Source organism: Echeneis naucrates, chromosome 15 (assembly GCF_900963305.1).
Source record: "Echeneis naucrates chromosome 15, fEcheNa1.1, whole genome shotgun sequence".
NCBI lineage: Eukaryota > Metazoa > Chordata > Actinopteri > Carangiformes > Echeneidae > Echeneis > Echeneis naucrates.
This window is the reverse complement of record NC_042525.1, coordinates 8963655-8991036: the sequence shown is the minus strand read 5'-3', so window position 1 is coordinate 8991036 and position 27382 is coordinate 8963655. Positions and strand designations below refer to the sequence as shown.

At 42.2% G+C, this 27382-nt stretch overlaps 1 protein-coding gene across 4 annotated transcripts; it reads right to left on the bottom strand.

Moving 5' to 3' along the window:
- Positions 1-50: 50 nt before the first annotated feature.
- On the bottom strand, positions 51-26668 carry tet1 (tet methylcytosine dioxygenase 1). 4 transcript variants are annotated; one of them, XM_029521100.1, is made up of 12 exons: positions 26348-26668; positions 23324-25705; positions 7021-9268; positions 6299-6389; positions 5374-5467; positions 4817-5025; positions 4566-4716; positions 4287-4376; positions 4062-4199; positions 3702-3878; positions 3404-3548; positions 51-3303 (listed from the first exon to the last, which is right to left on the bottom strand). In XM_029521100.1, the coding sequence occupies exons 2-12, from the start codon at positions 25529-25531 to the stop codon at positions 2243-2245; spliced, it is 6612 nt and encodes a 2203-aa protein (XP_029376960.1). In that variant the 5' UTR covers positions 25532-25705; positions 26348-26668; the 3' UTR covers positions 51-2242. The 4 variants fall into 4 exon arrangements, with proteins under 4 accessions (XP_029376960.1, XP_029376962.1, XP_029376961.1 ...); XM_029521102.1 differs by lacking the exons at positions 23324-25705; positions 26348-26668 and adding an exon at positions 15558-15618; XM_029521101.1 differs by lacking the exons at positions 23324-25705; positions 26348-26668 and adding an exon at positions 13084-13344.
- Positions 26669-27382: the final 714 nt, after the last annotated feature.

Here is a 27382-nt window from a genome sequence, read left to right as displayed (position 1 = left end):
ACACATACTATATATAAACACTGACAACAAATCAGAGGAGGAAAATATGGTCAGGTCCAAAATATAAATATGATTTTATTTCACAATCCCGAAAGAGATCAGCCATCCATTAAAGGAATGCTAAATTTAGTCTCTTCTCAAGTCTAAACTGTATATACTTTCATCAACGCACAGTAATTCAGTTTCAAAATAAACATCCATTGTCTAAACACCATAAACAGTACAGTAAAAACAAAATGCTTAACCTACATATTTACATGTTCTACTAATAATTTCTTCTTTTTTTTTTTCAGATTTCTGAATGCTGGTGCTGGTTATTAGTTCCTTGTTGATACAAAGATGTTCACTGTGAACTGAGAATGTCCCCCTCAGTAAATCAAAAGAAACATTTAGAGGAGTAACGTTTGTCATATGATGTTTAAAAATGTTCTTTCTATTTAAAAAACTGTATACATTCATTTAATTTTGTGTGTACGTTGTGATTTCTGAGTTGCTGGACAGTTGGGTTACCTGTGGAAGACATTTGAGCACAATAATTAGCTTTTTTACTGATATTTGTAAAATATTATGAGTGATGGTGGGATACCGATGCGGTTGTCTGGTAGCAATAATGCATCAGAAATCATATATCAGATCAGTGTATGCAGAGTTTCAAAAAAGCACCATGCCATCACTGTTCAGCATGTGACCAGGTTAAGTCGATGCATGTACCTTGACATCTTGTCCTATTAGCACCAAAAGGAAGTCAAAGTATGTAAAGGACCAAAGAATGTTTCCGATAGTCAATGTTATACTGCCAGTGTTAGTGTGAATATCAGTGAGAATGCTTTGCTGTGCTGACATTTCATTGATGAAAAACAAAGATCCTGATTCATCAGGAGTTGATACCAACACCCCTTATTCGGACCCTGTAAAAAAGCTATCTGTAAACAAAGTGTTCACAAGGGCCGAGCACCCGAAATCATCTTAGGCAATTATCTGAGTGGGATGTGGAAGGGGTCAAGTGGTTTTCCAACAAAATGGAGTGGAGGGAAAATGAGAAATAGTTAGATTTTTTTAGCATTGACAAAAACACTTTTGTATTCAGATCCACAGTATGGACATTAAAAAACTGGCATTATCCTGTTAGCATGTCTGACTCTTTCTGATTTCTGAAAAAAATAGAGGTCTCCTTAGCACCATTAAAGTGTACAGTAGGTTTATGAAGTCCTATAATCACACTCAAAAAGGTCAATACGAGTTAAGTGCTAGTAATGATAAGCACCTCATTGATGCAGCATTTTATGATTTCTCATCATGCTAAGTTTTGAACTTCCTTAGATATGTACGTCATTTTCAATGAAATTAATGAAAATCAAATAAATGCAACAACTGTAAAAATAAAGCAGGGTTCATGCTAAACTGTCTTATATATCTCTATCTGTACATACATATTCAGGCCTATGGGTTGGGACCTTTTTCAAGTTAAGTTTAGGAAAATAAAAAAAGTGCTTCTTTATATGCCATACATATCCGTGAAAGACAAACCATCCAGATGCAGAGAAAATAAACAAAAGAACAAACCAAAAAAGTACATTTCTCTCAATAACTGCCAACAGACGTAAGAGGCAGCAGAAGGAAAGCACGATGCTACATGTGACAATCTGTAGTAAATATATGCACAATATTAGTCGTTTTTTACATTTTGCGATGTAATGAGTTTGCTAAAACAAAAGTTACAGTGAGAATGGCACCAATGTAAAAGCCAATAAGATATGTCTTATGAAAAAAGAACTATTGGCAGAAATAGGGAGCATTGTCCTACTGTACAACATAAATTCTGAGCGTCAACACATAATGCAGGTTATCATAGAGGTTTTGCAGTAAACAGGCTTACACCAGGAATTAAATAGAAATCGTTATGATCACAATAAATAATCACATCTTTTTTGTTCTTAATCATGTATATAAAACCAGTTTAAAAATGTCTTTTGAATGCTTCAAAGCACCATCTTGTTACAATAAAAACCAACACCGAAACTCACAGTTAAAAAGCCGACAAACTTTGATCTTCCTCATCACTTTTAAGGCAGAGACGAGGAAGGACAAAATTAACAAACGGATATTAGAAAAGCACAATGAAAATGACATAAAAATAAGAGTAGCAGTTTGAAGTAGGCTGAGGTAAGGCAGAAGCACAGGATGTAGGAGTTTTCTGTGTGTGTGTGTGTGTGTGTGTTTGTGTCTTTGTAAATCATGTTGACTAAGTCCAGCGATTGTAAGGGCCTGTAACTTGGGTAAGAGCATAAGGGGACACGGTGATGACACCATCCCTTGGGGAGGTCCATGCTTGGCGTGTTGGGACATTCATTACTCTCCTGGTCTCCTCTGCCTCCTCCGCTGTCTCCTCACCCAACTCCATACCTCTACTTCCTTTGCCGTCCTTCCCGACACTGCCAAGCTTGTCTTGCATCCTTAATCTCTCAGCCTCCTCCTCCCTGTCCCGTTCCCTCTTGGCCATTTTAGCGTCCCACATAGCCATCCCATGGCCTGGCTCATTTAGAGATTTGTGCTGGTAGAAGACCAGAGAAATGCGGGTGGGGTGGCTGCGGTTTGGCCTGAGGATAGGGGTGGTGGCATGGAGCTCCCGGCGCGCACACTCTATCAGGATGGAACCGTGTGACGGTGCCACGGCAACTCCGCCAATGTCGTGATCAAGGAAGTTGTGCTCGCTGTCTGACCACACCTCTTCCTGTTTAACTTCCTCTGGTTCAAGAGGGGGAGTTTCTGGGGGAAAGGGGAGAGATGACAGCGGCTGGAGGCCATGACCCCTGACCTCTGCCGCAAAATCTCCTGCCGCCCTGTGGAGTCCATTGAGCCTGCTAAAGAGGCCCTCAGAGGTAGGTCTTGGGGTGAAGGAGGAGGGAGGAGGAGCACTCCCACTGGGGGAGGGTCTGCGCAGCGGAGAGCAGTGCTCCACATTGGGCTCAGTTTTGAAAGTACAAGGGTAGTCACTAAGTGTGTTATGTGTAGGTATATGTTCTGAATGAACACTCTGGTCACCAGATACTGGAGAATAACCATTCAGGTGATCACTCATTTTCTTGTAACTAAGAGCTGAGCCACTCTGTCCAAACTGGAGGCCAGGCAGACTGTGGTGGCTGGGGGAAACAAGCTCCCTCTGTTGGGTGACTCCTGCACCCATGGTGGGGTAGCTGCTGGTGCTCTGACTATAAGTGCTGTGTTGGCCCCTCTCTGGTGGATACCTTCCAACGCTGGCAGGTCTGGGTGGTTGTCGGCATGAGCTATAGCAGCCCTGTGGCTCTGTGGAAGATGAAAATACACAAAAATGTATAAAATTCTGATGTGATAGCAATTAAAAAAACCTTTTGACTTCAGTATATTACTTATAAACGTCTTAAACCTTTGTTGGGTGTTTCGCTTTTCATTTTCCCAGGAGTAAGAGGAGTCAGTCCCAGCTTCTTCTCCAGTTTCTCTGCCTGAGCCCTTTGACGAGCTTCTTGCCTTATCTTACGGGCTGATTTCACTGGCTCAGCCAGGAGACGCACCTGAAATGAGAATAAAAATAAAAAAAATCCATGATTTGAAATGTGATACATGCTCAAGAGTTTTCGAAGGGATTAAATCACAGATCCTACCATTAGATAGAAAGGACAAACAACATCATAACTAATAGCAAAAGCTTCTAGTCCGTCACTCACCTCTCGGGGAAAGGATGACAGAACTTGCAGAGCTCCACTTTTGATTTTGGCCCATTGGCCCTCAACCTGACCAAACTCATCCCTGTCTGAGATCTTGTAAAGTGGCAGAACATGGAGCTGTTCATCCTCTGGTATGTTACGCACTGCACGGTTATCTTCCTTGGTTAAAGTGCAAACCTGAACAAACACAGACCAAAGGGAAGTTGTTTATCCAAATAGTTGGCTGTTTCTGATTAATAACTTAAGAGACTGAACCAAAACTAGGAGTGACCTTTGAAATAGGTTGGGGATGCATTTAGACTCATAATGTAGACGTTTTGAGTTTTTCACTGCATGACGTCATAGTTAATGCTTTCTTACCACAGTGCTGCCATTGTTCATGTTGTGAGTGTCCTTGTGAGCATGTGCACAGAAATCCACACAGGCTGTAACTCCAGAAAATGGACGCCCCGCCCTCTTTCCCAGCCGACATCCCTCCCCTGTCTCCTCATTCTCTACCTATGAGTATTGACAGAAAAAGAATTGAGAAGAATCAGGTTTGTGGTGAACACAGTAAAAGATATTTAACCATTAATGAATTCATACCTGGTTGTGGAAGGCCTCAGGAGCCAGTTTGTTGTAGAGTGGTGCAAGGTCAGTGGCGAGAGTCTGAAGGTTGTTCTCTATTTTTTCCTCCTAAGAGTAATGGATTTAATAGTTTAGGGGTCAGTAATGGCTGCCTGTTCTTTAAAACCATTTAGCTGATAGGCGTAATTGTCATATCCACAATAATCCACTTGGCTCTTATCTTTAAAACATGAGAAATAGGAACAACTGCAATGGATGATTTCCTCCAGGATTTTTGAAGGTTGACCATTCCCTCACCTCCTCCCGGAAGTCTCCAATCAGGCGAAACTTGCGTGGCACTTTGCTGCGGGCAAACTTACAGCCATTGAAGTACATACTCCAGGAGCAGCCAAAGGAAAACGAGGCTCCACATGTGTCTGGGTCCAGACCCTGGCATGCACAAGTTCGACTGTGGAAACAGAGAGAAGGAGGATTAAATGAAGAGGCAAAAAAAAAAAAAAGCTGGGAAGAGGTAATGCCACTGCAAAACAGAAAAAAGAAGTACTCACTCTTCATTGAGGGCGCAGCGACGGCTGGTGGGTGAGCCATATTTAAAAAGGGTCTCTGTGAGCTCCTGATAGAGATGGTCTGCCATGGGCCGAGAGATTCCCTCCCAAGCCAGAATGAGGATCACCAGCACGGCGGTGTCACAGAAGTGCCCTGGCCTCTGGCGGACCAAACACAGAAGCTTCTCCTCTTCACTGCCACGCCGGATCACCTGTCCAATAATTGTGCGCAGACACACAGAACAAGCGAGTGAAAATATACAAATGACAACACTGAAATAAATACAGCAAAAAGGAATACTTGAAGAAATACCATATTACACATTCATGGATCCCTTTGACGTGCCAAACCACAAAATTGGGTTTTAAAATAATGAAAAATGGAAAATGGAAATATTTACCAATAGACCTCAAAATAATTGTGTTGAAGTTTTTCTGTGGTTGTGGCTGAGAATCTCAGGGTGACTTTAATTTTTGTCCCCAAGTATGCTATGGTAGAATCCACAAAAAATAATGCTGTATTGAAGACACATGGGACAGCACCAACATCAGCCACATACCCATTTAGCTATTGGACACCCCTGGGAGCTCTTTCCTTCTTTCCCAGTATAAACAACAACCTCCACTCTTACTGCATTTCCTTTGGCACCATACCTGTGACATATACACAACATACATAAGACCACACATTAGTGCGACCAGTTACAGAGAACATTTCACCAATAAAACATCTAACACAACAAATAACTGATTACCCGAAATGATGTAATGACAAGACGCATAAATAAATGAGCACACTACAACACTACATTTCAAGCTCCAACACCCCTTTTAGTATTTATAAGCAGGATTTATATGTAGTATATAAACAATTAACACATTATTTATTTAAATGGAACTGTATATCAAAAGATATTTGTATATATATAAAATCTGTCTTCATTTGTTATGCTATAGTAGAATATAAATACTGCATAACTTTTAAACACAGTATAAACACTCTGGTGTGGTATAAACCCTGAATTAAATATGAATCACCTGCTGAAGCATAGTATACCAGGAAACTTGACATTTGTGGCCACAATTGCACTCAATGATAAACACCAAAACATGCATTTGTGTATGAAAAGATACAGAATTTAGTTTTTCAGTTAAGTGTGGCTGTCAGATAAACTATGATGGTCCTGAAGTTGTTAAAACAGGCAGTCGCCTTGGTTTACGGGCCCCTCGTCTCAGCTCTGAGGGTTTCCTGTTTCAACATGCTGTGTGTGTTGTGTGTAGTCGAGACAGAGCATGCACGTGTTGAGCTGGCTCAGCAGTACTTCCTTTTAATGACAGACACTTTGGTTGTGACACCGCCCCATTCCACCAAGCCTGCGAGTTACTAGCAGACTCTTATGTGTGATAGTAGGCGCTCCCATATATATATATACACAGAGTAAGCACACACAGTGTAAACAAAGAAGTAGTAGTAAGTTATTCTACCGGTTTTCCATTAGTTCCCTCACTGCAGCAACACTTGGTCCTGCCCCAAGGTGAGTATAGTAAGGACCTTCCTCCTTTTCAATGATTTGGTCTGTGGAAAAAAGACAAGCATTAACCTCTCTTTAAATCTCTGGTGCTGGTATAAAACTTATGGTAACACATACACTGGTAACTGGAATGACCTCAGGGGCTGCCACATTGGAAGTCCATATTTAAAGACCAAACACACCATGAGTGGTCAACTTTGCTTTGCAAAGGATACCAAAGCTTTTTCCAAATATGGTAGAGAATTTCTGCCTTCTTTGCTTGAATTGGTCCTTGAATTAGGACACAGCTAGTACCCGTGTGTGTGTGTGTATTTGTGTGTTAAAAAGCTACATAGTGAGGCTCTAAACAGCGTTTTCCTGACACATGGAAGTATTTTAGGTTAAGAACTTGGCTGAAGGCTTGGGGTTAGGTTTAGGCATCAGTTGTGATGGCTTGAGAAAGAGACGAGAGAATGCATTATGTCAATTAATGTCTTTACAAAGATAGAAGTACAATTTTGTGTGTGTACATGTCTGTCTATGGGTTTGCATTTGAGAAAGAGAGAACATGAAAGTCAGACTTTCAGAGGGTTGAAAAACAGCAGATTTCCTCTCAGTGGAGTAAATTAAATGCCATAATGATGCAGGTGCGACCAGATTACATTCTTCTCAAAAAGCAGTAACTCAGTAACTCACCCATGCATTGACAGGTTGGGAGATCTGCCACTTTTTTAGAAGGTGTATTGAGCAAGTTCTTGGTAGGGGTGTCCAAAAAACTCATTGGAGACTGCAGAAAGCTGTTGACGCTGTTCTTGGATGGAGTTGATTCTGCAGAATTGGCCAGATCCCCTTCAGTAGCCGTGGATAGGATGGTGACAGGTCCTGACTGCTCCAGCTTGTAGTAGCCCTGCTGACTTGGAGGAGGGGACTGTCTAGCCCCTGCAAAGCCATTAGCCAGACCTTGGTGGCCACTGGTGTGGCTGAAGAAAGAGGCATTTGCTGGGCTGGTGTTTGGATCAGCACCGTGTTGCAGCCCACCACAGGGCTGCAGTACCTGAGATAACAAGTGCCTTTCGCACTCCTGCTCCAGTCCTGTGGCATGACCATTGCATGGATTGTGTTGGTGGAGTGGACCATTTGCAAAGTTAAAAGATTGGTTTTCTTGACCAAATGTGAATCTTGTGAGAGTGCTGCAGTTCTGTCTCTGTGGCCCTATAAAAGTTGCATTGTGTGTGTTACTGTGATAGATGAGTTGCCTCCTTTCCTCCTCAGCCTCAGCCAAGTATCTCTTCAGGTCAATTTGAGCCTGAGGCAGAAACAGGTTCCTCTTGTGATGAAGGCCTGATTTCCCCTGTGGTAGTATCTTCTGTCCTCTGCTCTTGTGAGACATCTCGCCATTTGGCATGCGTTTTGACAGAGGGGTCCTGCAGTTGATTCCCTCCAGTCCATCACTTATCTTCTTCTTTCTGGGCTTAGGTGGTGTAGCTTTTGTTTTTTTTATGAGGGTCTTTTTCTGACTGGGGGGCAGCTGGGAGTTGTAAGTGTATTTGATGGCTGATACAGGTGTTCCTTTCGGAGGGTTGTTCTCTGACTGCTGGCTGTGTCGAGATTGAATGATGAAAGCCAAATCTGCCAATTGAGCTGCCACCTCCTCCTCATCTCTGTTTCTCCTTGTCTGACCAACCCTATCGATGTCCTCCCCAAACAATTGTTCACGATCTTGACTGAACTCTTTATAGTTGCTTTCTGCTTTAATGACATTTGAACCAAAGCAATGTTCAGTCCTCCTACATGGTCCTTTATCACTGTCCGAGCTGGCTTCTAGGAGATCCTGCAAAGAAGGTTTTGTGTTTGGCTGCCGGGAGCACTGGATGACATTTGCCTGTCTGGCCACAGGAGGGCGTATGACTGATGTTTGGTGTAGTGGTGAGCTTATAACCGAGACTTTGTTGTAGAGGACAGCTGATGTGGGTTTGGCTTCTTGTGGGGTTGTATTTGTGTTGGCGGTTGAAAATAGAGGAGCAGTAGAAGTGGGATGTTCACACTTACTTTCAGCTTTATTGGACCCTGGGCAGCTCTGAGGTACAGCTGCCAGCTGAGTCAAGGCCTCAATAGCAATAGCTTGATCGACACTAAGATTTCTCCTCTCTGCCAAAGACTGCACGCTTGGTAGCAAAGTACTTGGAGGTGGTTCACTTTTCAGAGGCTGGGCAGTCCTTTCGAGGCTAACAGGAGTGCTTTTCGGACACAAGTCAATCTTTAGGTCCTCTGGCTCTTTTTTGATACAGTGCAAATCTGGATGCTCTGTTTTGATGAAGCGAAGAATGGAGGAACTTGAGCAGAAAAGTTCTTCTTCCAGTCCCTTCCTCTCTCTGACTGAAAGACACACGACAGCAGCCAGTGTGGACAGTGGGTCTTCGCAGACTTCCTCTTCATCGCTCTGCTGTCCCTTGGTGTGTTCAGTGATCCACATCCACGGCTCCTTCAGCTTTATCTTCTTTAGTGGAACCAACATGTCGTCTGGAGGCGTCTTGGGTCCATTCTCAGAGCAGTCCTTGGGGACAGCAGCTATTATTGTCCTTTGAGGTTCTGATTCCGGCATGGGTCTTTTCAATGCAGGCTTCAGATCATAGAGTGACTCAGCGGTCATTTTAGCACCGTTAGGTTTTGTGAGGGTCTCAGCAGAACCATTATGTGAAGTCACGGAAGGGCATATGTGTTGGTGAAGTGCAATGCTGGTCAGCTCCAGGCCGGGCTCTCTTTTAATAAGTGCTGGTCGCCCGACTTGGTCCAAGACTGGGTTATGGATGAATGAGTCTTCAATGGGGGGAGATTTTCTATAAGGTATGTGGCCTTCCTCCCCTTCATCCTCCTCTGCTGCCGTGTGGGTGTCATCCATCTGTGCTTTGCGTTTGCCATTTACCGACCCACTTTCTGGAACCACCTGAGACAGGGAGGCAGAGAGGGAAACAAGAGGAGAGAGGTGACTCAACAAGCTCTGGCAGTAAACAGTGATTCAGCTTGTTCTAAACAGTCACGGCACACAGCACAACAGATTGCCTCCCAGCATGGTATGAGCATCTGCTGCAGCCACTGTCAAGGCAGTGGAAAATATTATGGCATGTGAAAACAAAAAAAAATAGCTTTTTGAAAATCTCACAGTAACCAATCTTTAGACAGAGTTAGTTAAAAAGATAAACTATGTAGTTCAGTCAAGGCTTCAATCAGGACCACATTCCTAGGCTGCGGAGGGTTGAGAGCCACAGACCCATGAGAAGTACAGAGCCAACAAGTAAACATTTTGAGTAACACACTATTCAAGATTGCATCACTACCAGTGGGTCACTGAGGGCATCTGTGCAACGTGCATGTACATGTCTTGTTTGTGCTGAGTTTGTAGGTGTGTGCTTGGGCATGCGTGCATGTGCATGCAAGCACGTGATTATTCACAGCTGCCTTGGCGATTAACCCGCTAGGGTTCTTATCCACATAGAGCTTCGCTACAGCACTGCTTGACCCCTGAGTTATAATGGATTTGGTCTGCCAAAACTACAGTCATGCAAAGGTCCACTGACATATTGATTGGCCCCAGAAGCAGAGCTGCATGCACAATATCTTTGACTGACAATCATAGACGTCAATCTATAAGCTGGAACAAAATCAATATAGGGCGAGACAGGTTTGCTTTTATCACAGCAAAGTTAATTTTTTTTTTTTCTCAAAGCAGCATACCAGTGGAGCTTACATGCTATCTTAGAAATTAAGGGCACTGAAGGAAATATGTTCTGATAAACTATTAATCAATTAATCTATACAGTTTTTCTGCATTTTTCATCATCTTGAGTGATCTTACAATCTACTGAAAGTTAAGTCAACCTTCTTCTTATTTTAGTATTTTTTATTTTAAGAAACACAACACTACAGTATTCAGTTGGCCTCCCAAATTTACTTTCACAAGTTTAAAATCCACCCTAATGTGAAATATGGGTGCAATCTCCACTGCTGTTTGTTGACTGATGACTTTATATGCAAAATATGACCACCTCAATATTTTATGATATTTTAAGAATGTTAAAATTTAGTTTCAGTTTGAACAAACCCCTCCAATGTTTCCTGATGTTTGTAGTGCTCAAGTAAGATCAAGACATGCTTACAGTCAAACAGATGGCATATCTAAAAGCATAATGGCTTTTTAACAAAACCACATTATGGGCCAAGATTCAGCTGACAAAAGGATCTTAAACCCGTTTGCAAGACCTGCAGGGCATGTGTGCCTTACTGTGAGCAGTGTGCAGTGCATGTTTATGCTTAACGTGTATGTGTGACAGGCATCCCTTTTTCCCTTTAATGAACTGGAATTGCACAGGGGGAGCTGGAGATACATTCTTTATCACTATTTACCTGGCATAAGCACTCATTAAACTCCATCACAGCCACAGTTTAAATGTACTTTACAGCAGGAGACGTGCACCCAAGCCCACAGATCAAGCACGGCAGCAGCAGTACTTCAATCTAAACCAGACTCTTAAACCACGACTGAACAGAAAAAAGAAAACAGTTATATCAGTTATATTTTTTTTCTCTGTTTCCATCAGATACAAACTAGGTTACAGTGATCTAAAAATAGCATACAAATATTTAATGGATTTAACAGAAAAGAATAGTACACCAAGAAGAAACTGCAATTATTGACTGACACTTACACAATTACATGGCTTTTCATACACAGATACAAAACGTATTTAGCCATAATGCTAAATATTAAAAATCAACCCAAAACCAAAGCTGGTGTCACTCAAAATTAGTTTGTCAACAGCCATTCCATATTTCTTTAGTTTATATGTCTCATTCAACGCTTCTTGGGCATTAGCTCGTAAGTAGTATGGTGGAGCTAATTCTCACTTTTTAATGATATGAACCCTTTTTGATTCTTTCTCTCGAGCCCAATGCACTCTGTCAGGACTGTGCCTCACTACTAGAAACACAAAGCTGATGCAACAGCTAGCTGGACCTCAGACTGAGGCTGTGCTGAAGCTGCCAATGCAACTGGGTGAGATACCTGCTCCGCACAACACATGGAAACGGTTCATCGTTGCATTTCAACGGGGTGGTGAGAAAAAGAGGGAAAAAGAAGGGGAGCAGGGAGAGAGAGAGCGAGAGAGAGAGAACGAGAGAGAGGGGGGAAAAGGCAGTGTGTCTGCCACAATACACTGCTTTCAATGACAAAGCAGCACTGGCTGGTTTCCAGCACTGCACCAGACACACGCGTGTCTCTATATGTGTGTATGCATGTGCCTGACTCTGCATCCATTTGTGCATCCAAGTGTTCATGATTTGAAGCTGACATCAAAGTACAGCCCCTGTTTTTAATTATGTTGCATTTAGCCCTGTGATAACAAAAAGCCTAATTCAGGATGTAAATGCAGAGTCATGTGCCTCTCATTTAGCCACTGGGTCTCTGGAGAGAGCTGGGTCTGTGATGTGTTAGGGCTGTGTCTTTGTGCTGTGCATGTTGTGTCTGCCTCGGGGGGGGGGGGACTCAAGTCACTTGCATTATGCTGTGCTGTTTTAAATGCAAACACAGTCTCCTTCTTTGTGTTAGACAAACAATTACCAAATGTTGCACATGACAAAGCTTTATAAATCAATAAAGCTTACTCGAAAGTGTAGCTAAACTTTCAGAGGCAGATCCTAGCAACAGTAGTGTGACTGCTGCTTTAATCCAAACAAACCTCGCTCAAGAGATGAGTCTCCATGGAGGTTGGAGAGGTCTGTATCCTTACTTAACTCAACACAAGCACACTAACAGTGCCACTGGGGCACACAAACATGTTTACATTTGTGCAAAGATTTCAACTGACTACTGTGAGACCCAAATTTGGAGGTATCTTTTTGCTATTTTTCCTTTGTTCACTTTGTGTGCAAATCATATTTATCCTCCTCACACAACACACTTCACAATGAAATACCGAAGACACATGCTTCCTTCCTGGTTCAGCGCTAAAGTAGTGGTTTATATGTATTTCCCTCAACACGTGAACAGTTTCTCCATTCATTGAGAGCGTTTCCTGTGTGCGCTCAACTCAACACACAAAACATGCTACATAAAAAGAAGAGTGACAAAGGAGACCATGGCAATAAACCTAACAAAATTCAATTCAGCATGAATTAGAACTTTATCAGCAATAAAATAATACAGATTGTATTGACATCAGTAACACCGTGACCTCCTCCACAAACCACACAATAATACCATTATTACTGCAGCTAAACAAGTAAAGCCTGCCAAATTACAAGTTAGCACCCAGATCTTACAAGCACCCCACTTTTGTGATAAACACAAAGCAGCAGGTGTAGAAATATGGCTGTCCAAAACACTACGAAGAAGAAAAGGGGAAGCAAAAGGGGCTTTTCATACAATGCAACAGCTAAAAAAGACATGCAATGGGGAAAGAGAAGAAAGGTGTCTGTTACCGTGGAAACTAACCTCTTTGTTGCTGACTTTGTTGTCACATCCTTAAAACCCACCTGGAAAAGACAAGCCAAACACACAGGAGCCCAGATCCTCAGTGCTTCAGTACAAACAATGACAACAGCAGCTTCCAAATAAAGCGCTCCAATCAGCTAAATCCGGTGTAGGAGAGCGAGAGAGAGAGAGAGCGAGAGAGACAACAGATGATAACCTCTAGAGCTCCACTGTAGTTGACCCATCTGCAGCGAGACAATAGACCCCAGGGTGAACACTCCGGCTGCCTTTACCTTGTCTGTCCTCGGAGGAAGCCCCTCCGGTTTAGGCAGCATATCCCTAAAAGGTATTGGTGGCCATCTTGCTTTGCCTTTCTTCAGCCTCAAAAGAAAACGCTGGCTACAGTAGCTGTGTGCAGGGCAAGCTCCTTGGTGTCATGACTAGGGTGACTGTGAGCCACTGTAGCAAAGTGCTGCTACAGCAGACAACACACACACACACACACACACACACACACACATACACACACACACACACACACGTACACACATTCACTTCGCACACAGACGTATAGACACACACAAACATACGGGATGCCTTTCGCAGACGCAGACAGCGCCTCATCAGCCAATGGCGTGAGGACCTTAGCAGCTTGTAAATTATCTTCCATGCCTAGACTCTCCTAAACAAAGGATCCCCTATGTGGGCTTTTTACTCCAGCCTTACGCACATGGATCGGACACAAGCTGTGGAATGGAGACTGCACACATGCTGGATCTGGATCACAGGAAAACAAATCCGTCACTGCTTAGACATTAACCCCTGAAGCATCTCAACAACACTTTCTATGCCTTTAGCGATGTACCTTGAATTCCTTCACCCACTGAAGAAATGACCAGTTCATTAAAATGTTTCATTGATGATGTAACTACAACTGATAGAAATGTATTCATTGCCTAAGTGCCATAATCATAGAAAAATGGCAAAAATGTGCTTCTCCTAAATCGCAACCTGCTTCATTTCACTTCTTTATATCAATATAAATTGCATATATTTGAATTTTATACGCCTGGCCAACAACAACAAACAAATTATAAATTCTGAAGACTTCAACTTGGACCAGGAAATGTTTATAATTTTTTGACATTTTATACATATGATAATGAACTGATGATGTGCAGTAAATCAAAAAAGTCAGAATAATCAATAATGGAAATAAGATTTAAAATAATGAGGAAATACTTCTGTTAAGCAGTGACAGTGGACCTGGCCAGACTGCAGATGTTTTGAGGCATGTGATCTATTATAAGGAAGTGGTGTGCTCTGTCACATTTGACACAGTATTAAGTGTGTTACATCACTTCGTGTCTTTGAACAAACAGCAACAGTGTTATCCGCATGGCAATGTTGAGTGAGTAATGAGGGACAGCACCTCAGATTCCCACATGATCTCGCAGGAAAGAGGATGTTTATGACATCCATACTCTTCTCTTCCTCAGTCTCTCAACAATCTTTGCTCTTACTCAGTCATCCACCCCAAAGTTTTTTTCTCTTTCTAAACAATTCCCTGAGGAAAAGCCATAGTTGGAGGAAAAAAACTAAGAGACAGAAAGCAAATAGACAAAGAAAAAAAATGTTATGTGAGAGTAAAGTACTCTACCCCTTTTAAAGGCAACCATGTGGCCAAAAGACTGAGGTCACTCCAGGACACAGAAACATGAAGGCAGCCGGAGCCAGAGCTTGTCGGTAACTCTCTAGTAATCAACCTCAGCCGTGTGTTTGAATGCGGCGGCAGAGAGAATGCAGCTACATAACATATCAGTGCGCTCAGCATGCAATAGCCATTCAAACACGAGGGTGAAACAAATGCACATGCAGGTTACGCTGGAGGATGCAGTTACATTGATGGATTTAGCAGCAAGCCATGTCCAAATCTCCAAAAGGTATTCATGAACACATTATACCAAGTGGTTTAGTCAAGAGGGAAAGATCAAATCAACAGCTGTAACGACAATATGCATCTCAAAACCTTACCATTTCAATATATTTAACATTATAGTGCAGTTTGAACAAACAAACAAACAAAGAAAAGAGAGGCTTACCTCAGTCCAAGTCTCATTAGTATAAGTCTGTTTTTATCATACAACACAGTTCAACAGTTGGTCAGTTAGGCAGTTAGAAGCTAACAACTTATCACAGTCAAACTCTTGCATGGTGTGGCTTTTTGCATAGGTGCCTTGGAACATTGCCCGAGCGGTAATTTGAATATTTATGGTGGCTACAAAGTGCAATTGTTTTTCTCTAATGATTTTCTTCAACGGATAACTTCAGATGTATCACATCTGAGGGTCAGTGGATGACAATTTAGTGTACGTCTATGAATGCACACAATTAAAAATAAAAAAGCTTATTCAGTCTAAACTGTCCTGAAGAGATTTCCAAAACATTGTGAAACAAACACAGATGCAGATGAGAGTCTTGTAATACATGTGTGGTGTGCTGGAGAGAACTTCATCCCACAAAGTAATTTTTTGCAGCGCTTTTTGTAAATAAAAACTTCAGTCGACATTACAAAAACTGTTATTTTCAGCTCTGATCACAAAATGGATTAGTGGCTGCATATTTAGAATTAACGCTGCTTAACCAGGAAGACATGGCACATTTCAGTGTTTAAACCTCATATAGAAAAAATAAACTTGTACTGCAAAATCTATGTGCATGTACAAATCACATCTACATAATAATGCAAAAACAACTTAGCACCCACCTTTTTCATCCGGACAGGTTAATAACTGTAGCTGGTTTATTTTGATTCCCCCCAAGACCCAGAAAGAGATAAAGTTGAATGAATGAATGAATGATTTTGATTCCCATACTTAATAAATAGCTGCAAGCTTCCATTTAGTTATTATATAGGTTTGTATTCATTGTGGCAGCTGCTGTTGAGCTCTGGGAATAAGAATGTCACATCTAGTCTGACAGGTTTATTTTATTGACTACAAACTACGGTATTACAGGTTACACCAACCTAAAAGATAAAACAGGCCAGTAAAAGGAACACACCTACCAACCGTTGTAAGAAACAATCATTGCCATGCAGAGCTGACACCTTTATCCAGTTCTAATATTGACTTCACGCTACAGTTTACATTCATTTCATTTGTCAGAAGATTTTCTCCAAAGCAAATTAATAGTGCTGTCAAAGTGATTTCAAACCAAAGAGTCCAAAGAATATATTAAATTAAATAATGCAGAGTAACTCTATGGAAAACTGATAAGCAAATATTTTTAATGATAAATTGAAGTGTTGGATGTGATTACTTAAAATATAAAAGCTTGTCTATGATTTGCTCTCAAAATGACTTCAAATAAATGGATCAGAATACGGCTGACAATCAACCAAAAAAAATCAACAAAACAATCAGAAAACGGCTGCAAACCAACTAAACAATCAAAACAGAGCTGCAAACCAATGAATCAGAATAGAACTGCAAACCGACCCATCACAAGCCAGTTACAATTCAACCAATCAGAGTACAGAGATGCTTCAAACAATCAATGCACAGCTGCACATCAACCCGTCCGAATATATAATCATAATCTTATTCCAGTTGTGTTGAACTATCTTTACCATTTTTACTAAAGTTATTCCCATCATGGAACATGAGCATAAATTGCATTGGTTGTAGACTGCATCTCATCTTCAAACAATTCCTCCTTCTCCAGCCACTCCATTTCTTTATCCAAAAATACTCCACGGGTGCTAATAATATTCCACTGCACCCTTAATTTACAGCTCTTTAAGTGCCTCATATGCTTTCCCCTTTTACAAGCTGCCCAGCTCTCATTAGAAACAAGCAGCGTAGACATTAATCACCCAGAGCAACAGTACTCCATCATGCAAGCGAGGTAAAGAAAGTTGTTCTGCGCTGCAGTCGTAAACTGTCTCTGACACATCTGGATGCTGACCCACTGGAGACCTGCCCAGTAATGGAGCTGTGCCAAACACAAACGTTGCCCATAGTTGTCATTACTGCAGCCACTGATGTAAACTTGTCCATCATTTGCTTGAAAAAGCTACAGATCTTTAAAAGAAGGGGCGTTCGCAGGGGTTTACTCCTCTAGTAAAATTTTGACTTTCAACCAATCATGATGGAGTGTGTATGTTTGTGAGGGCACTGGAAGTTGATTTAATAAGATCATTGAAAATGTAAATCAGTATGGACATTTCTAAAGAATGATAGAACATTTAAACATTTTATGCAATGGAAAGGCTAAGATAGGATCTGAAATTATTTGTATGTTTGTGATAGTTCATCATACACGTCTTGGTCAGAGTAATTCAATCATCAAATGTGCAGGGTTTCTATCAAAAATCTCCAATATCAATATCAGATGTTTTTGATGATCACAATCAAATACGAATTCTATTATTAGTCAAGCAATAGCATGTGGTAGCGGTATTAAACGTGAAAAAGGGAAAACTGTACAACCTGTTCCCATGCTGGACATCCACTCCACAATCTCACACCTCTTATAAATCAAAGCTTCTTTATAAACGCTACTTCTTCAGCAAACACTGAAAAATATAAATGCCGGTTTACAGCTTTCCCATTTCCTGTATGTATAATTTTTAAACCACAGATGACGATATTTTAAGGACACAATTATTTCACATCCAAAATTCCATTTCACATACATAAACAGAGAGCGCATTATGTAACATACTACAGTCCCACTTTTGGAAGGAAATGTGCACCATTCAACACCACACCCTGAGCGCACATGGAATCAATTTAAGGGCTGGTAGTGGTTGGTCATGATGCGGGGACAGCGGGTCACTGCAACTCCCACACCTCCAAGCTATAATAGAGACAAGGGATGAACTTCAGATCCTGCATGCGCCAACAATTTATCCTCTTTAATGCTGTGCATCCTTTTGGTACGTGTATTTATTTATTAATACCAATTAATGTATTCTGATGTAAGACAAACATCAGAGAAAACACACACTGTACACACACTGACCCAAATACAAACAGTATGCACGCTGGGCAGCATGGGGCCCCCAGATCCTCTCACAATGAGACAGGAAAAGGCTTACTTAAGTTTATGCTAGCACAACATGCTGAGTAAGCATGTTGGCCATTTGACTGCATGTGTGCATGCGTGCATGCACACACACACACACACAAATGTCTGCAGACAGAAGCACGCAAACTGCAGTGGCGCATTAAAGAATGAGTAGGAGCCTTGAGCAGAATCAATAGCTGAACAAAGGCAAGAAATAAACAAGCTTGTGAATTCATTACATTCATTACAATTCAGTGAGTGTTATTCCAGCAAAGAGGGCAAGAAGATGAGAGTTTTTATCCTCTTCAGGTGTATAAGCTATATTCTAAATTAGCCAGGTCAAGTTGATGCATGAATACACTTTCTCAATTGTCTGCTCTTGGTTGGATTTGAGTGGCATTTCTTTTCGGGCTAAAAGTGAGGATTTCCTTTCACCCAGAGAAACCAAGTGGCACGACTTCAAAGCTTATCCAAGGACTTAAAGCCATACAACAGTCACAACACAGCACAAATTCACAGATTCAGAGACCCCAAGAGATCTCTGCAGTGGAGCATTGATGTTATCACAGTTTTAACACGACAAATATCTGCAGAGTTAGAAACATTATTAAGATGAAATCACATGAAAACTGCTGTCTGTTTACACAGCTCTGTATGAATGCCTGACAGCTGAACGCACAAAGAAGTCCCACATCACTGAGTGACTGTCTCTGGTTGGATGTAAGGGGGGCACAGCCTGGGCCATGCATTGACACTGATGTATAGTGTAGTATGTTCAGGCCAAATCACTCACCCTAAATCAAATAAAACAGACATTTTCCCTCTTACACAGACCCTTTTTCTGGGCCACTTTCCAGACCCCGCAGCTATTACAGATAAGTACCTTACAGGGTTGCTTTAAATTGAATTGGCCCGAACCAAGTTAACAGAAAATACAAAGCAGTATGTGTAATAAAATGTGTGTCGCTGCTAAAGATGAGGACAAGTCAGAGAAGAAGAACAGGCCAAAGCACCACGCACTCTGCCTGGTCATAACGAGTTGGCTCTGTTAAAATGTTGGCAGTCTCTCTGACATTTCATGAATCTTCCTCGCTACCTCGGCCCCCTTCTGTCCCACACGTTTACGTAATGAAGAGGGAGGAAAATGAAGAGTGCGGACATGAGGCTGTCCTTCTGCTTACTGCCAGCATGCCCACATGCATACTGTATGTGGGGGAATCTGTTCTCAGTTTTTGTGAAAGGAGTTGATCCGTCTTTCAATGACAAACCCAGAATACTTCATGGCACACCAAACTATTGTGACTTTGAAGGGATCCTGTCTTATTGCATGTTTGGCATGTTCACATCATGTAGTTTTTCAATTTCTGCTGATCATTCACTACAAGGTGTCCTGCCTTCAGGGTAGCCATTTGTTCCATTTCAGTGAAGTTTGATTTTAAGTCATCATCCTGTAGAGAATTAAAACTCTGGGAGGGATAATGCGCCACAGTTTCTCTCTTTTCTATGAAGTAAAAAACACAGCCTCTTTTTAAATGAAAGGCATGTAGGACAGGGGTCATCATGTTTCAAGAGTTTTGTAGAGTTTACCAACACTGACAAGGAGCAGGGGCAGTAACTAATTGTTTGTTGGTGAATAGTGTTTTCGATTTGGGAAATAAAATCCAAACCTTGATACAATGATTCATGATTGCAATATAGAAATTGTATTTTTTAACATGGAGGAGAAGCAGCACTGGAGACTTTTTGTCCATTTTGACAGGTGTCACCACATTTTATGTTTTACAACCGTTGTACAATTTTTAAAAATACCCTGTGAAAAATATCAAAAACAGAAAAGGTTTGTGATTTTGACATCGATGTTGTTACTTACTCATAAGCTTCATTCCTTGAAGACAGCTCGAGATTGTTGCTGACCCACTGTGAGCAGGACAACCTGCACAGTTTAGCCTAATTACCTGGATGTAGGTTACCAAGCTCAAAGTCTTAAACCTGTAGTAATGCATGTCCACTGGCTATCTCCAGTAATCCTCATTACAATCCTGAGACTACTCTGTCAGACAACCGAGGCAGGTCAAAGTTCAACACCTGACACTAAGAACACCATGGCAACTGTCTGTGATGAAGACTTCCATAGGTGCATGTGAGAGGAGCGAAAGGGGAGATCAGACCTGACAGGGGCATCTGCAGGAACCAATCAGTCTCACTTAAAATCTCTAAGTTAAGATCAATGACTGTCACATCAGTGGTTAAAATGTCCTTGTTTAAACACACATGCAGCCATTTGTATGTATATGTATAAGCTAACCCCTTTAAAACAATCATGCGGCTAAGATTCAAGCCATCCATCAAGATGCGGTTTTAAATGCCAAGGCAAACAGACACTACAGGCTGCTGCAGGCTGCACGTCCTTTCTATCAAAATGCTGTCTAAGGGATCGGCAAGTGTTTCCCTGATACGTGCTACTCCTCTGGCAAATGCATTGCAGCAGAAGAAGGAAGAGTGGGAGACGTGCAGGGGAGTTTTTAGGAGAGGCTGGTCTGGATGCTTGCAAGTTACTATTTGTGAGAAGTATAGTGTCCTCCTGCAGCTGGATTGTACTGAAATGAATGTTTCTTTTGCTATGTAATTAAAGTGCACTGGAAGTTCACCTCAAGTACACATCACCAGGTGGATTTGAGGTGACTCATAGTTAACAATGATATCTGTGAGGGCTGTGCTTTTGCATTTGTTTAACACACATAACATGTGAAATAAACTTAAATGTATAGCATCATTTAGTTTCTTTATGTCAAAGATGAAGTAAAGTTCTCATCTGCTTCAGTGATTGTAGTGAATGGGGAGAAAATCTCAATATATCACAGCAGTCTTATGCAAAATACCATCAGCCGAATACACTTGGAAAGAACATAACTGGAATAATGTCTGTAACTTGTATATTTTTGGCTATGAAGACTTTCTGAGTGTAGCAGGGAAAAATGCTGTCTGCACTGACTGCATGAGGGCCAACTGTTTACACAGGTCACTTCCTGCTTGTTTGAATGTCAATTGTTACTTGTATTATAATGTGTTTGTACTATAGTCTTCAAAGTGAATGTTAATGACATCATTTATGAGTCCTGACATTACTATTGTAAGTCCATATAAAAGCTCAGTTATGCAGCCTACAGCTCTAAACATGTCAGGGCGTTCAGTTCCATTCACTCTACAAACACAGGAACCTTTGCACTCCATGAACTGAACAATTTTGTTTCTAGTATGTATACTCAAGCATGTGTGTGTGTGTGTGTGTGTGTGTTGTTAGGGCCAGGTCTCAAACTTGTCCTCACTGCCCAACACAAGGCGAGGCCATCAGGGGGCCACCGAGCCTGAGTGATACCAGACATTTTAGGGAAGCTTGACTCTCTCCGTGCAAAACATTCATTCTGGCTGTTTTCATGCTTTGTCTTTTCACACATAACTACTACACTGCTGAATCCGTGTAGTGTGTGTGTGTGTGTGTGTGTGCGTGCGTGTGTGTGTGTGTTTCCCTTTACAGTATGTATATAACATTTAATGACCAAACCTCATCAGATGAAGCCACGCCAGCCACTAAAGACTCATTATGGTAAAACCAGAAACAAAATTCACATGCCACTACATGAACTCCTCTGTGGCCTCTGCCCCTTTTTTTTCCTTTCTCTTTGGGTTAGAAACATTCATTGGAAGGGTGTGTGAGCTTGATCAGCCAGACTGGCCAGCAAGCTTTTTAATGTGCTTACCTCAGGTTACACACACCAGCTAAAGAAATATACTCAAAGTGTGTTTTCATCACTTATGCATTTAAATACAAGGCAAGAGGCAACATTGCTCTAAACATCACCCTCACCCACAGTTGTGCACAGACATACCTCCCTCAGCCACACGGACAACACTGAACAATGTACGTGGTTATGTTGCTCTTACAGCCAGCTGCTGTGAGGAACTTTTATTCCCACCTACCAAAATCTTTAAGGAGATTGGCCTGATAGCCTTACACAAGTACACAACGGACAAAAGAGCATGATTTAAAAATGCTCCAAGCAATTTAGCTCATCATTCTTCTGAATAATTGTAACACTACTGAAATAAAGTACCATGCATGATTAAATGTTGTTTAAACACTGTGAGCAATGAAATGATCGATTATTTTGGGTTTCTAGTGCGTTGAAAATATATTAATCTCACAAGAAAACATCAATAAAACATTTCTATACACATTTTGTTGAAGTTTTATAAAGTTTGCTGATAGCTCTCTTTTTCAACATGGCCTCTGCTATAGAAAGCAAAATTCTCCTGGAGTTGTGTTTCTTTGTACTCAGCCAAGCAGAATATTCACTGACCTTTTAGCTCTGTTTTGGTCTTACCCAAATCCAGAGAAAATATATGGGTCAACAGCTACTTGCTAAACTTGTCAAGCTGATATTGTGAACTTGCTGACATCAGTTGCTTTCTTACACTTTAGGAAATTAAGAGGCAGCATTATCGCTTACTTGCAGTCATTCTCCTTTAGCTCTACCAACTCCTAAAAATATATCTAGCTTTAGCTGCTAAACCTCACTGCTGTTGACCTGCCTTGTCTCCAGTTTGCTGCTGAGCAGGCGGCGTGGAATGAGTTTTTAGAAAACTGGAAATGATGCTATCAGAATAGTGACACTGAACCAGTGGAGGAAAGTTATGATCCAGGAAGCTAAATGATGATCCGCATAAAGCGCAGTGAAGTCAAGAGGAGCAGCAAATTACAGTGATGATTCTTTGTGAGTTCTTTGTTGACAGAGTGAGACTTTTAAAATTAGTTGAAAATTAAATTTACTGCCAATGTGCAAAACCTTCTAACTCAAATTTGCTTTAATTCCATAACCCTTCCCATCCACATGCACACACATATATAAAATAACTACGTGTTATGGCCAAAATAGCTTGTTCTTGGTTGCACCACAGATGGCACACACTCGCACAAACACACACACACACACATTCACCAGGGTAGATACATACTCCCACCATGTGCTGAGCTGCTTTCTTTTGACAGCATCTTCTTTTTTCACACAGGTCATCTTCCACGCTCCAGTTGCCCATGCTTTCACACCTGATTTCTGTTCTCCACATGTGCGCACACACACGCACACTAGTTCCCCTTTAATAACTACACATTCTCCCATATACAACGGGAAGTCACCGTGAAGTTCAGAGTAGAGCATCAAGCCGAGATAATTCACAATATGAAACCGAAACCTTCTGTTTTAACTGTCTGGCTGACTCAATTCTCCATCACTGCCGCTAACAGCGGACAGCTGTGGAATCTGGGATCAAAAGCAATGAAGTCAGACAGTAACTACTGATCTTTTACAACTACTTCAGATTTACAGTTTGCAGATGAAAAACAAGATCTGATTGCACCCCCCCCGCAAAAAACACACTGGTGAAGGTTTAATAGAATTTTACCTCTGCATCAGAGAGCGTTAGCGGGGACGAGGGTCTTCTCCTCTTCAGTTCCACACACTTCCTCAGCTTGCAGATCTGGTGGCCAGTCCTGCGGTTCAGGCAGCAGCTGCACTGGCCACAGTTGATTTTTCTCAGGCATGGCTCACACGCCCCACACCTGCTCCGCTTCTTCCGCTCTCTCTTCTGGTATTTCGGAGCAGCCAAAGAGGGAAAGCAGGCCCCCTCTGTGCCCCAGGCTCTGGGCAGAAGAGCAGGGCTGTGCTCTCCATACCCTGCCTCTGATTCAGTGTCAAATGAAAAAGAAGAGCGGGTGCTCTCTGAGCTGCAGGACAATGTGGAGCTACTGTCCAGAGAAGGAGTCGAGATCTTTGGCACCGAGTCTGACTCTGTCACTGCTACTCCAAAAGTGTCCTCGCCGAGGTTTGGTTTACACTCAGATGTGACAGCATTTGTGCTTGACTGAGGAACTAATGACAATGAAAGCGAAGTTGTCTCTTTCTGGCTGCGGTGCGCCAATGCCTCTGGATTGGATGCATTATCTTTGCTCTGCATCTCTGCTGGTGTGCAAGCGTGTCTTTCTCCCTGAGGAGAAGGGATTTCTGAGCTGTGGAGTTGTGGTTCCCCCTGGCTGGACTCCCTCAAGCTTCTATGTTTCAGGGAGTCACTGTGGATAATAACCGGTGTGTTTCTTTTCACTAGAATAGTCTGTACTATCAGGGCAGTTTCAGGGACAGCTGAGGACCCTAGGAAATGCGGTTTAGCACCAAGACTGGTAGGTTGCAGGTCAGTCCTACCCTGGCTCAGAACGTCTAGTTCAAGTGCCTCTGAGGTGGAGGGGGCTTTGGTGGGATTTGAGGTAGCTGTGTTGGAGACTGGTAGCAAACTTACAGCTGGTTCTGACGGTGCTGTCAGTTCATTGTTGGAATTAGGAGGATGTGGAGGTTGAGAGGGTGGAGTGTCAGGCTGGAGGTCAGTAGGACTGATGCATACATCATTCTCCTCTTCCTTTTCTCCGTGCCCTACTCCCTCACAGTTACTGATCCTCTCAGAAATTCCGTCTTCTGCTTCCTCACACTCATTTTGTCTCTCAACTGCTTTCTCCTCCTTTAAACTCTCTCTTGTCTCGTGATTTATCCCCTCTTTTCTCTCTGTGACAACTGATCTTTCATCTGTCCAATTTTCTTTCAACTTCAACAAGTTACCTTCTACTTGAATGATGTTACATGCATCATCTTGCTTATTATAGCTGGCAAAATGATCAAGCTCATTTCCAGTGATGGATGAAGTGTTGTTTCCCTTGCAGCAACCCTGCACCCCCGGTGAGCAGTCGCTCATTAGCACGGACAGCTCAGAGGGGCTGTCTTTGTTTTTGTCACCGCCGAGTTTTCGTTGCCCATCAACATCATCACCTGCAGCATCCCAAGCAACACACTTCAAGTCGTCTTCACTGTTATGACTGATGTCGTTGTTGTCCTGCTGAGTTGTGGCACTGTCACTGCTGCGCTCCACACAGTCCCCCGGTGTGTCGTTATACTGTGATGAATCCGCTTTAAGCGGGCTGCCCTTCGTGGCACTTTGAACTCCCAGTCCTTGATCTTTGACATTGGCGTGATCTTCAAATTCAGACTTTAGAGACACTGGAAGTTCTTCTTCAACATCACAGGAGTTCAGCTTCTTTTTTTCCTCATCGTCGTCAGGCGCTGAAATGCTGATGCTGGTGCTCGATGGCTGGTTTCTTGGGTTTCTGTGCTGTGATGCCGCGCGCCTTCCCGTGCCCCCCCTGCTGTTTCTCCTTCCTCGGGAAGGTTTAGAAGGCTCGCAGGGAGTAACGGACACCCGCGTTCCCCGCAGGGACGTCCTTCGCCCTGGGGGGGCTTGTAAGTCGCCAAAGTGGTCAGGAAGATTGCTCAGCCGTCTTAGCCTTGCAGATCCTGTTACATTTATGGCATGGTTAACTCTGCCAGGGGCCCTCCCACAGCCCTGACCAGCAGGCCCACCAACCCCTCTTCCACGGGGACTTCGCCCTGACTGTGCCTGGGCGCTGGCTGTTGACCTTTTTGGTTCAGTGGGTGCTTTCGGGGTCTTCTCTATGGCTCTTCCTTGGGGTTTATTCGAGTTAAAAGTTTGCCTCTTGGTGCTGATCACTTTCTGGGCATTTTTTCTCTGAGCAGGTGTCTGTCTCCTTGCAGGTTTGGTAGTAGCAGGCATGGCTGAGGATGTGCAGAAGAGGATTTCTGGCAGGCAGCATGGGAGCCAGGTGAATGTTTATCTTTTGCAGAGCACACAAATTTCCTCTCTCTCTCTCTCTCTCTCTTCTTTTTTAGTATTTCACTGCATTGTAAATTTGGATGTTTTTCTTATTGTGTAATTGCAATGCATGACCTATAAAGAAAAAGAAAACAAAAATAAAAACTAAATAAACAGACTAAGCACTTTAAGTTTTGTTTGTTAACAAACACATTCAAACACACGGGAAACGGTTTGATGATTGCAAACATGAAAGCACTAAAAGCACTAAAATTAACCTACACCAGGTTTTCTATGATTTGTCTGCTGAAAATGACACTTTTGCCACGCCTGAAATATCTACTGGGACTAGCAAACAATTTAGGTCAACCTCAATAAAGCCGATTCAAAGCATTTATAACATGGCTGGGTGTTTAACCATAAGAAACACTAAAACATAGGGAAGTATATAAAAACAGAGTGAGGCTTCCTGAGTGGCTGCAGCGGTTTAAATGGCAGCAGGTTGAGGAGTGGGCTCTGGCCGGAGGTCGGATCCTGTTTTCGTCTCTGGCGGAAGAGGGGGTTATTACCGTGTAAAAGACGCTCCTAACCGTCGCTGTTTATTATTATTATTTTTATTATTCCTGCACTTGACCGCTGTCATTTATAAATATAACCATCGCAGCCGAAAGGCTCACTTTCCCACAGGTTGTTTAGTTTTCTTGCGAGGATTTTTTCCTTCTTCTTCGTATCTTTATTTATTTATTTACACGTTTACGGCTGAAATGCTTTACATACCAGAGAGAGAGACTGTTGCACTGTCTGAACTGCTAATAATACTCCGCTCCAGCGAGACAGCGAGACCTTGTATTGGTTTCCCTCCTCGGCAAATATAGACTGCTGGCAAGTTCAATCCTCTCACGACGATGACACATGGTAGAGGCGCCGACGTGAACGCGACATCGGCTCGCTTCGTCGGACCGCCGTGTAGTTGTTTTTTCGCGGAGCACGACGCCCGTTAAAATGTAAATCCCCTCTTATGTCAGTCTATCCAGGGCAGCCCCGCTCACTCTCCCTCCGCCAAACGCTCAGCCTCGGTCGGTCTCCGCTGGCCAGAGAGACTCGTCGTCGGCTCCGCAGGGGGAGCGCACCGCAAAACCCGGGATGGATCGTGAACGTCACTTGCCCTCAGTGATCCCGGCTCGGTGTGCTGGGAAATGTTTCAGTCAAACATTCACACATCGCGCCATGTACGACGGATATAATATAATCATGAGTGCAGCATTTACTTTGTTCATTTACATTTTATCTCGGTTCAAATATTGCAGGGTGTTATGTGGAAACTCATTATATTCTGGATAATACTTTTCTTTTTCTTTTCTTTTTGTTTGTTTTTATTTGTTGTTTGATTTCCATCATTGCAGACTGAAGGACTTAATTATTATTGCGTGTAAATTTATAAATGTAATCTTTAAAAGTTGAAATGTGGTCCTATGAGATTACTAAATGAATCCTGTTGTCATTTTTCTTTCTGTCTTCCAGAGAAATATGTCTTTGATTTCTTTCATGCCCAAAATATTTGTGTAATTCTCCTCATGTCTCTGGAACACAGGAAACTGGATTTGTGCAATAAATATTTCATTGTCTCTTCTTCCTGATTACAAAAATAATATTTTTGTTGAGATTTACAGATGTTGTTAGATGTATAAATATGTTATAATTTTATGTTCCACCTTAAAAAAAAAAAAAAAAAAAAAAAACTTGTGGTTTTTGTGCGTTTATAGGATTTAATCCTAAATCAGGTCTGATACATGGAAAGTTTTAAAGCGAAGC